Source organism: Molossus molossus, unplaced genomic scaffold (assembly GCF_014108415.1).
Source record: "Molossus molossus isolate mMolMol1 unplaced genomic scaffold, mMolMol1.p scaffold_m16_p_3, whole genome shotgun sequence".
NCBI lineage: Eukaryota > Metazoa > Chordata > Mammalia > Chiroptera > Molossidae > Molossus > Molossus molossus.
Genome location: NW_023425366.1, coordinates 5416731 through 5429054, shown reverse-complemented (window position 1 = coordinate 5429054; position 12324 = coordinate 5416731). Strand labels below are relative to the sequence as shown.

General features: G+C 46.0%; 1 protein-coding gene across 2 annotated transcripts in view; it reads left to right on the top strand.

Annotated features, from left to right (window-relative positions):
- Positions 1 to 12324, top strand: part of PARP8 (poly(ADP-ribose) polymerase family member 8) — a 159003-nt gene that overhangs the window by 121918 nt on the left and 24761 nt on the right. For both annotated transcript variants that reach the window (XM_036280605.1, XM_036280606.1), the window contains 2 exons: positions 7921 to 8013; positions 11636 to 11761. In XM_036280605.1, the coding sequence (XP_036136498.1) occupies positions 7921 to 8013; positions 11636 to 11761 (219 nt within the window). The remainder of the gene's footprint in view (positions 1 to 7920; positions 8014 to 11635; positions 11762 to 12324) is intronic.

Genomic DNA, 12324 nt, shown 5'->3' with positions numbered 1-12324 from the left:
AAAATGTTCTCCTTTTTTGTGTTTGTGTTTTTGTTTTTGTTTTCAATTACAGTTGACATTCAATATTATTTCATCTGAGTTTCAGGTGTACTAGGTTTGCTTTGAAAATATTTTATTACATTTATTGTGGTAACATTGATTACTGACATGTACATTTTAGGTGTACAGCTTTATAATGTGACACTTGTGTCTTCTCTTGTGTGTTCCTGAGACACACAGTTCTTCATTTTAATGGAGTCCAGATTTATTAGTTGAACTGTTGGCTAATTCAGGGTCACAAAGATGTACACCTGCATTTATCCTAATAGTTGTACAGTTTATATCTTACATTTAAGTCATTGTATTTAAAGATTTATACTTTAAAAAACCTATGTAAGAACCATTTATGAACATAATGATCTATTATAGTTGTTTCATTTTATTTGTTTATGGGAGATATATATATATATATATATATATATATATATATATATATATATATATATAATCATTACCCAGGGATGTTTTTCCATTGATTTTCAGATAGAGTGGGAGGGAAAGAGAGGGAGAGAAAAAAACCAACATGGATGTGAGAGAGACACATCAGTGGGCTGCCTCCCACGCCCTGATCGAATAGCAACTGAGGTGCACGGCCTTGAGTGGAACTGAACCCTCGGCCCTCTGGTCTGAGAACCAAGGCTCTAACCTCTGAGCCAAACCAGCAGGGCATTCAGAAACATTTTTTTCTTGTCACCCATATACTATATTTTGCTGATCAGCGTTTCTCTCAAAGAGATACATTGTTATTCTAAACCCCCAATTTAACTAAATCAGCATTTATTACACATTTGCTTACGCGAGCTGTTTGTACGCGATCACGGGGGTGCACGTTGCCGTGAGCAGCGAGAACCCGTGGATCATCTCCACAGGCTCCTCGGGGGCGCTGCAGGTAGTCCGTCCCCACCTGTCGGTCTTCGTCCAGGGAGCGGAGCCCGGGCAGAGCCGTCCCACCGCAGGGACTGATGGTGGTGTCAGTAGGAAAGGCATGTGCTCCGTGTGACCATACGTTCAAAGTGCTTCACAGGAATCACCTGATCTAACCCGCGCAGTACGCGATGAGGTGTGTTGTGGTGTTACCTCTGCCTCACAGATGAGGAAAAGGTCACATTGCTGCTTAGTGACAGAGACAGGATTTGAACGCGGGCAGAATGGCACCGAACCACGGTTCTTTGTGTGTTTTTTTTAATTCTCACCCGAGGACCTGTTTTTTGCATTTATCATCCGATAGAGTGAAAGGGAGGAAAAGAGAGACAGAAACATTGATGTGAGAGAGACACATCAAGTGGCTGCCACCCACACGAACGCAAGACCCCACCCAGAGCCGGGGACAAACTGCAACCGAGGTACGTGCCCTCAGCGGGCACCAAACCCGGGCCTCCCTGGTCCACGGCTGATGCTCTGACCGCTGAGCCAAACCAGCCAGGGCGAGGCCACGGTTCTTAGTTGTGGCAGTTCTTAGTCATCGTGGCGGCTCTTGGTCGTGGCTCTTGGTCATCGTGGTGGCTCTTGGTTGTGGCTCCTCTTGGTCGTGGCTCTTGGTCATTGTGGTAGCTCTTGGTCGTGGCGGCTCTTGATTGTGGCTCTTGGTCGTGGCTCTTGGTCGTCGTAGTGGCTCTTGGTCGTAGCGGCTCTTGGTTGTAGCGGCTCTTGGTCATCGTGGTAGCTCTTGGTCGTGGCTCTTGGTCATTGTGGCGGCTCTTGGTCATCGTGGCAGCTCTTGGTCGTGGCTCTTGGGTGTCGTGGCGGCTCTTGGTCGTGGCTCTTGGTCATTGTGGTGGCTCTTGGTCGTAGTGGCTCTTGGTCATTGTGGCAGCTCTTGGTCGTGGCTCTTGGTCATCGTGGCAGCTCTTGGTTGTAGCGGCTCTTGGTCATCGTGGCGGCTCTTGGTTGTGGCTCTTGGTTGTCGTGGTGGCTCCTGGTCGTGGCTCTTGGTCATTGTGGCGGCTCTTGGTCGTAGTGGCTCTTGGTCATCGTGGCGGCTCTTGGTCGTGGCTCTTGGGTGTCGTGGCGGCTCTTGGTCGTGGTGGCTCTTGGTTATCATGGAGGCTCTTGGTTGTCGTGGAGGCTCTTGGTCGTCGTGGTGGCTCTTGGTCGTCGTGGTGGCTCTTGGTCATCGTGGCGGCTCTTGGTGGTCATGGCGGCTCTTGGTGGTCATGGCTCTTGGTGGTTGTGGCCCCTTGGCTTCTGTGCTTGTCCGACTCCCACATCCTGCAGTTACTGCACGTGCCATTCGTTGCAGGCGGCTCCCTCGGTGATTGGACGCCTGGCGGTTCACCCCTGTATCAAATGACAGAAACCTCGTAGCTGCTGTCAGTGTTCTTGGTGCCTTACTTCAGATTGTGTTTTGCTTTGTAGCCCTCTGTACCAGTTTCCACTCTCTTCGGGCTTTGGCATGCTTTTGTCAGCAAGAGAGAAAACGACATTTTCTAAACAAATACATTAGTTATCACTTGGTGTTATGTTTCTGTAATTCAGACTAATATCTGAGGAAATCAGACACATTACTTTGGTTTCTTAGATAGTAACTGACCTGACGTCAGATCGGGAAATGGAAATCAAAGAAACATTTCATATTTAAGGGCACAGAGGTAAACAGAAGAGAATTGCCCTTTGATTCCATTAGAAAGTTTACCTAAATCGGGCTTATTCATTTTTATGTCTCATTCTTGTATATATTGCAATGTGCTTTCCTGTAATTTTAATAGAAATGTATAAAAATTAGAAATATAATATATCATGGAGTATTAACAAGCTGACTCGCTGACCTTTTATTTAGCCCTTGGTACAAACTAATAAATCCCAGAGACACAAAGAGAATAAATGATAACCCAGTCGGTGATTGAACAAGCTGGATAAAATTCTTGGCGCTTTATAGAATTCTGTGTCTAATGTTATTACATTTTTATATAATTTTATTTCAAAATTATCTCTGTTCCTTGTATTTTTTCCCCAAGCTTGTTTTTATTATGGGATGTCCCCTATTTTCCCAAATCCCTAAATTTTGACGTACATGTACTATTCTGCCCTTTGCTCAGGTCTGGGCAAGCATGTCTCAGTTTCTGCTAGTGGGGAACTAGACAGCTTATTTAGAAATACCTGAATGCTCCAGTTTTCTCCTTTGTTCCAAAGTTAATAACTATTCCTCCCAGGTGAGTCCTGGCATGTAACCTGCCGACGTGCGTGCCCTCACGCTGGCACCGGCAGGCTGCTCAGGGATGCCCCACTTCCCAGCTTGGCAGCAGGGTTTGGATCTTAATCAGAAAACCAAACCAAACATTGATAATTGGTGATCTTTCTCTGTGTCGCTGGTTAACAGACTTTCCCCTTAACTCACATCAACACAGGCTGTCAGAACGGTGACCTCGTCCACTCCTCGGGCCATGTGCAAGTGTCCCGATCACTTGCTCCGAGTGGATCGGTCAGTCCCAGGGGTCCGTTCTCACCATCTGAGAATAACGCCCACTGCTAGGAAAGCAAAGTCATCTGAGAGACCGGAGAGTCTCTGTTTTTGTCTCTCCAACCTGACCGTGTTCCTTCGACAAATACCCATCACTAAGGTCCCTAATATCAGGGCAAAGTGCACAATACCCCGTTATAATTCATCATAGTTTAAGGCGTTCCCATGAAAACTCTTGTAGACATTGGACATGAGGGTGAAGCTGGGTACGGCCCTTTGTCCTTCCTGGAGGAAAATAGCCCAGTCTTCCTGTGTTCGGGTCTGACTTCAGTATTTAAAGAAAGGATGGAAAAGCACCTCCTGCTCCCTCCCTGTTTCCCCTTCCCAGAAGTTAAGATTTCAAGGTCTGAGATACAGGCCAAACTAAGTAAAAATGACGCCAAGAAGCTTTCAGTTTAAAAATGTGTGTGTTGCCCTGGCCGGTTTGGCTCAGTGGTTGGAGGTTCAACCTGCCGACCAGAGAGTCCCAGGTTCGGTTCCTGCTAGGGGCACAGACCAAAAAACAAAAAATAGTATTTTTTTTTAGCATCTAAATTGAGTAGAAATTGTTTTTTTTTTTTTTCTTTTTTTTTCCTTTACTGATTTTAGAGACAGAAGAACTGAGAGGGTGAGAGAGATAGAAACATCGATGAGAGAGAACATCAATTGGCCGCCTCCTGCATGCCCCCCACTAGGGATCGGGCCCACAACCTGGGCATGTGCCCTGACCGGGAATCGAACCGGCGACCTCTTGGTGCAGGTCTTGGTCTCTGAGGCGTTCCTGTCTTCTCCATGCTCGGGAAATCTGTGTCCCTCCCCCAAAACATGAGAAGAACCCACAGCACTGATTATAAAACCGGAAATACAGAGAATTCAAGGCTTGTAGGTTTTGTGTTTCTAGTTTCTTAGCAAGAACGATTTTAGTGATGAATTAAGAATTCTGACAAACTGAACATGAAAATAAAAAACCATTACTTTATAATAGCTTCTGCACAGATTTTTATTAAGCACTTATTTCTGTGTATACCCTGGGTGAAACAAGAAGAGACAGCTAATCTAGGTTACTTGATTTTGTAATATTTAAACAGCGTTTGCCTCCAGGAGATTTTATAAACCTCACCTCGTCCTATTGTCTTTCCCGCTTGGTCCTCACGTTGGCCTGGTGAGCTAGATGTGGTCTTTCTCCTGTGTCACGGCCAGGAAGGCCAAACCGTGCCCACGTGTGCCTACTGGAATGGTGTGCACTTCTGTCTGTTTTATTTATTGGGTTTGCGTAAAATACTTTGTTTGAACAAATAGACAGGCAGAAAGGATCGAAACTGTCACCTACACTGTGCTGCGCATATAAATTCCTAGCTAGAGTCTCTTCCGTTGTGTGGTTGCTGTTTTCTGTTTTCATTAGGAAGTGATTTGAATTCTTGGAAGATACAAAGTTTCTCAAGTGCAGTTAGGTTCTCAGATATTCTTTAAGGGTTAGAACCATTGTTTGAAATAATGTTTTACTGATCACATTTAAGTTGATTTTATTGAAAGAAATTTAAAAATGTATTCATTGCAGCTTAAAAACGTCTTAGGGACAGATGAAGTTCCCGATGTTTTTAAATGATGCATGATGAATATTAAATTCGGATGTGATGTGTAGTGGCAAGAGAGACTTACTGTGGTTTTACAGTATAAATTATAGGACCTTGCTGCTCAAAGGCAAAATAATTATATGACATTAAGGCTAGGTAACATTAGCCCCGGCTGGCTTGGTTCAGTGGTTGGAGCGTTGGCCCTTGGACCAAAGAGTCGAAGGTTCGATTCTGGTCAAAGGCATGTACCTCGGTTGCAGTTCGGTCCCTGGCCCTGGTCGGGGTCGTGTGCGAGGCAACCAATTGATATGTCTCTCATGTTGATGTTTCTCTCCCTCCCTCCCACTCTGTGTGAAGATAAATGGAAACATTTCCTTGGGTGAGGATTACAAAAGAAAGAATAGCTAACATTAAGCCCTGGCTGGCTGCTCCTTGGTTAGAGTGTTGTCCTGATAAGCCAAGGTTTGAGGGTTTGATCCCAGGTCAGAGCACGTAAAAGCATCAGCCAGTGAAAGTATCAGTAAGTAGAACGATAAGTCGATGCTTCCATGTGTGTGTCTCTCTCCCCACTCTAACCCCTCTCGATTCAATAAATACAATATTTTAAAAAAAAGAGTAGGTAATATTTTGCAAGTTAAAACTATTCTAAAATAAGAAATGTTGTAAATATTGTACACATTTAGTTATATTTAGGTACACATGCTTTGTAGTAAAGTATGTGTAGTAACACACAGCATTTCATGTATCCAGTAATAGCAGTGAGATGACCGTGTCCCGTTTTGAGCTGATGCTGGAATCCTCTGTGTGAGTAATAGTGGGATAGCAGGGTTTGTGGGGGGCGGGCACTGGCTGGGAGTCGGCTGGAGGAATCAGAGTGCAGGTCCCCAGTCCACTCATTAGGAAGGACTGATTCAGGTCCTCCTCCAAAAGCACGTCCTGTGTGAATGACGAGACACGTCTTACCTTGATCGCTGATGTGATTTGAGAGCTTGCTTTCAGGGTGTCCTCTTGTGTTCACATTTGCACTTCTCAGAATGGGGATAAACATGAGGGGGAGGGTCAGTCGCCTACAAAAACTAGTTTGCAAGTGTTGATCTCAGAGTTCACCGATTTGTAAAAATTACCTTCCAATATAGGGTAGCGAGTTATTTTATTTCATTTTCATTGTTTTAAATTTAAGGCAACACACTGGTACTGAAACGGTAGTTTCTGTTGTCATGGTCCTAGGATGTGCATGGGGAACACACTACAGACATGCCTGTTTGAACAATCACAGAGTAAGTGTAATTGATTGTCCAAAGCTGAAATAAAAAATAAAAACCGGTCATTACTCAGATACACTCAGTGAGGTTTAGGGATTGATGGGTTGTAGCCAGAAAAAGTGTAGGTTACTTGGCAGGGGTATTAAAAACAGCACCTCTGTGCCTGTATGTCTTCGTGAGCTCTGGGTAACTGGTATGTGGGTTAATTCCCAGGGCCCTTAATTATTTGCAAGATTCGCTTTCTCCCTGGACTCTTGTTTATATACAGTTTCACTAGACTCAAACACCAATATTAGTGTTTGACACCATAATGTACCACAAATAATTACTATTATTGTTTTAGACTATACCATGTTTTAAGAACATTAAAAAAAAAAAAACCAAAAAAAAAAACCACCCACTGTTAGTGGGGGAAATTGAGGGTTAAACACATAGCACTTAGATCACACACACACACACACACACAAATAGAAGATTAAGAATGGGTTAAACACTCAAAAAAAAGAAATAGAAGTTGCACAGTCTGCTCTAAGCATATCCAAATATATTCAGAATGGTGTGTATTGCTTGGGTCTGGATGAAGAACTTTCTCCAATTAATTTCCTCCCAAAGGTAGCTTTTCCTGATATTTCTAAAATGGAATCAAACTGTATACTTAAGGCTGACAAAGGAAATCTATCAATTTTTGTTTTTTCTAACATGCTCTTAGGGGAATGTCAGCCAGAAACCCTTGTGATTGGTCATGTTTTATGTCCGCCAAGCCACCCGAGGAGCCCAATGTGAACGTAAAGGATGTCCCGAATGGGGCGTACCTCCCCAGCGGCTAGGCGGTAGACCAGCTGTCCTCTGCAGTGAGCAACAGGGACAGCGGGGCTAACAAATGCTTCTCCTCTGCTGTGCAGCAGCGCCGTGTTCGGCTTCATCAGCTGCCTAATGCAATGTAACCCGGGAGACGAGATCAATCAAACAGATGACACTGTATCAGATTTAAAAGATGAGAGCTCTTCCGAAGCAGCGGCAGTGTATATTTCAGTGCTCTGACTTCGGGAGGTTATTGAAGTCAAAAATCTTTGCGGCAGAACCAATCTTTCAAGAGCTGGGTAGCGAGGGAGCAGAGTCATGCTTCTCTCTTCCAAAGAAAATGACTTAGGAAAAGGAGGAATTCTCCTTTGTTTGTTTTACACAGATTTGGGTTTCACCTTATTTTTTTAGTATCTCAACAGCTTAGGTATCAGCTTTACATACACACACACATCCCCCCCCACACACACACACACATCTCGGGTGCAAATGTATATTAAGCAGGGGAGATGGATTTTCTAGTGTAAGGTTATTTTTATCTATTGCCAAATCATTCCTAGTCAAAGTGCCTGCAACGAACGGAAATGGATTTCTTAATCACATTTGTGACTTTATAGCAATAAATGGTTATTTACCAATTGTGACCTCCTCACTGCAGAAATTGTAATTAGGAAAATTGATAGGATTCCTTTCTTTTGAACATTCTAACACTTTGCGTTTTCCCTTCGTTAAATGTAACGTCATACATGTAACTGAGGAATTGGGAGATGGACTAAAAGGTGGTCATTGACTCCTCCTTCTTTTGTAGCCCACGGTGTGTGAGCGTGAGCTGTGCGTGTTTGCCTTCCAGACCCTGGGGGTGATGAACGAGGCAGCCGACGAGATAGCCACCGGGGCGCAGGTACAGACTCGGGGTGCCCATCATTCCTTATTTTGACTTGAAAATTTTATTCTGATTCCCTAGATCTCTGCACTCTGCTCTTTGGGGCAAATGTTCGATAGTTGATTGTTAAAGCAAACTGGCATTTGATGTATTCCAGTTATAAACTACACTTTGCTGTCTCTGTCTCATCATTTTGCGGTGGCCAAGGGTAGGAATTCGACCAGCTTCCTACTGGGTGGACAGTGGTTGTGGTTCCTTTCCACCCGGTGAACTTGAGATGTCGAAGGGCCATAAAATGGAAGTGGATTTATTTTTAAAACTTAGATGAAAAGATAATCGGAGAGCATGTCGTGAAAAGAGCATTCAGTTGTACAGCAGCAGTGTTTAGGACGGAAAAAGGAGACTATGAAAATAAATAAAAGTCTAGAGGTGGAGGAGCAGTCCATATTTCTGGGAAGGAAAGAATGAATTAGAAAGGTGCCTAGATGTGTGCAGTCCCATCCAAATTTCAGTTGGTTTCTTTTCTTTTTTTTTCATTTATGGAGCATAACTAAATCACTAATAAATCTAGAAGGAAAAAGTCAGAGAAAACTAAGAAAAACAAAGTTAGTTAAGGGAGGCTAGGCCATCCATATACAAAAACATACAATACAATCCTATAATATTCTTGCAAAATACAGTAGTGGCAAGAATAGAATGGCAGAGTATCCGCAAGATACATCAAGTGACGGAAATACTTCCTATTTGTTGAAGGAGGTACCACATCCAGTGGTAAAATAAAAGTGATTTGGGAAGTGATGGGAGGAGATGACCTGAAGTGGGTGAATCAGTTGAGCTCTTTATTGGGACTGTGTGGAAAAACACTCCAGATGGCTTGACTTGTCTTGATTAAAAGTGCCCCGTGCCAACCAGAGGAGGTGCATGGGGCCTGGGCAGGGTCGGGTGTGTGGGTGCAGTCGTGCACCCTACAGGAAGAGGGTAGCCGGGGCCATCGGTACATACCTTCTCTTTTTACTTGAAGAGACCGTTCATTTTTGAGCTAAATGAGAAACAGTTTATCTTGCCGCAGACGTACTTATATGAAAGCCACAAAATCTGAGAAAAACGTGAAGATATCCCGACACATGAATAGATGGAATGAATGCGTGAGTCACAGATCTGGACCTACAGTTAGTGAAGAGACATGAGAAAATTGTCACTAAAAATCCTATCACTCTCTCATCCATAAAATTCACAAAGACGGGTGGGGGAAATGATCATGCAACAGACATAAGGTCATTCTTTCCACAGGGGTCACAGGCCTGCTGGGGAACACACAGGTGCCCCCCCCCCCGGGCAAGGCACACAGACCGCACAGATAACCTGGGCACGACCTACACCCAGCCCCCTAACCTCGCTGTCCCACTGATGACCTGAACTAATATCGTGAAACATTAAGGACAATATTGGTGGCAGAATGAGTTATAAATGAAAAATAGTTCAAACAGACCATTGAACCTATGCGATGTGGGAAAATAACTCAATGACTAAAATAAATTCCGAACATAAAACTTGGCATTGTGTTACTCCCAACACGTGCACATTGAGGTACCGAGTCCCTAAGACAGAGGACATGACTGGTCTGTCCTTAGAGGGTTTCTCAGAGTGTCTGACCAGGGCGGGTCTTTTGCTTTTCTTTTTTTTTTCTTTTTTTTTTCTTTAGTGATTTTAGAAAGAGGAAAGGAGAGGGAGAGAGAGAGAGAAACATCGATGAGAGAGAACATCGACTGGCCGCCTCCTGCATGCCCCCACTGGGGATTGGGCCCACAACCTGGGCATGTGCCCTGACTGGGAATCGAACCCGAGACCTCTTGGTGCCTGGGTCGATGCTCAACCACTGAGCCACACCAGCCGGGCCCTTTTATTGTTTTTAATGTGAATGTTTTTCTCATCCCTTGGAACTAATATTGTTCAAAAAACCAAACCCACCACTTTAATGTGTGCTATTTCTAGCTATGTGAAAACAATTACACTTGACACAGATGTGTGTGTGTGAATACACATACATGTATATTTACCTTTTATAAGTGTAGCAATTCTTCAGGTAGCAGAGTTAACATTTGTGCATTTCCCTGGGTGTAAACTGTTCCTCGAACATTTGACAAGGGAAAAAGTTAAAGCCTAGAAGTAAGAAGTGATGGGTTGGAAGGAAAAGTCACATCGTGCTAACGTAGGCTAAGTTGATAGAATATGACAGAATAATAGGTGCTTTCCGCCCTGTTGTTAAAGATACGTCTCTAAAAATACTGGTTCTCTAGGAGAAATTAATTCGGGGGCATATAATGATCGTACAGAGTCCAAGGCTCCATCAGATCAGCATAGGGATTCAGCTCCGCTTCAGTACCCGGACCTCCGAGACTGAGTGTTTCTCCTCCAAATGAAATCTCCTTCTCACTGCCTGCAGGGGCATCACGGTGTTCGGAGGGTAGCCGCCTGCTTTGCGGGGCAGAAAGGACTCGTGCCCCGCGGCTGCGGACTCCTCTCCATGTGGGGTCCCGAGTGCCTCGGGGGCTGGGCAGGGCCGAGCTGGGGGTCCTGAGCACCGCCTCAGCCGGAACCACCTCAGCCACGCACTTCTTGCTAGAGCAGGCTCTCAGACAAGATTTTCTTTGGAAAAAGAAACGGAGTCACAGCTGAAATGTCTGAAGGCCCCTGGTCTCCAAACTGTTCCTCTCTTTGCAGAACACACGGTGTCTCTGTACGCTCCTGCCTGGGCCCTTCCTCCCAGCCTGGACTTGAGGGTCTCCTGGGCGGGAGCTCTGAGGCCGCTCATACCTGCGTGTCTGTGTGGAGGTGGGAGGGTGGGTGAGGGGTCCCCGCTCTGCCAGTTGGATCACACGCAGTGCCCTCCAGAGACACGTGGTTCTATAAACTCACAGACCTTTTATCGTCACTCACGTCCCCTGTTGTGACCCCCATCCTTGAATTTAATATTCCTTGGCGTTTCTATGCGAAGTGTCTCAGCCAGCCTCCAGGTCACCTCGACGGTTCTCTGCTCAGCCCGGACACGGCCGTCTGTAACTGGTCACAGCACTTCCCTGTGGCCAAGGTCCTTCTCGGAGTCTCCGCGTTTAAATGCGGGCGTGAGGAAGCACACGACTCGGGGTTACACAGATCACAGCCGTGTCGTCTTCAGTTATTTAAAGTGGGCATCTCACTCCACGGAAGAATTAACGTCTGCGAGCTGTCCCTGTCGCTGCGGTCAGCCGCGACGCCTGCTGTATTTTTGTAGCATTTAACCACCAGGGACTGTATCTGAGCGTTGATTTGTGTCTCGGATTTTCACCGCGCACCGATTTCACTGGAATGTCAGTTCTGTGGGGCAGGGACCTGCTCCTCCTGTCCATCGCCTTGTCTGGGACCCTCGGGCCACTCAGCATGTAATACGTGTTCACGGCAAGAGCACGTGAGTGGTTGGGAGACGTGCGGATCCTCCCAGTTCTTGGTCCAGTTTGGTCCCATGTGGTCCACAGTCACAAAGGACAGAGCGAGAGGTTGAGCACAACCCCGAACTTGATCTCGTCACCACGAGAGGGGGAAGCGGTGGCCAGACACTTGGTGGGAACTGGAAGGGCAGTGACTGTCTTCTGTGTGTTTCAAGGTGGTGGACCTCCTGGTATCCATGTGCAGGTCTGCGTTGGAATCTCCTAGAAAAGTCGTCATTTTCGAGCCATACCCTTCTGTGGTAGACCCTAACGACCCACAGATGCTGGCCTTCAACCCCAGGGTAAGTGGCCGTCCTCGCCCACCCGTGGTCACATGCTCCCTCAGCAGCAGCTGCCGGGACCTCAGCCTTCCTCCTCCCGTCTGGCTGTCTGGGCGGGCATGCCATGGCTCCGCCCACCCTTTCCGTTGTTCCCTGATCCCTGCTGGGACTCTCCCTGCCCACGGGACGTGCTTCTGCCTCCCGTCGCCCACTGTCCCCTCACTCGCTGTCCTTCCATCCTCCCGGTCATTCCCAGACCTCCATCTTCACGACGCTGGACCCGTGTATCCCGCTCGCGTTCTGATCGTCACACATCCCAGCCACTAGGGGGGTGTCTAGCTACAGTATTGGTTGATAATGATCATGGCCAATATGATTATTTTAATGTCATATTCTGACGTATGTAACTAGTTACAGGAATTATGTGGAGCTCTGGCCGGTGTGGCTCCATGGTTAGACCATCAGCCCGTGCACCAAAGGGGCTCAGGTTTGATTACTGGTCAAGTGCACGTACCTGGGTTGCAGTTCATCCCCGCCCCCAATTCTGGACGTATGTGTGAGGCAACCAATCCGATGCCTCTCTC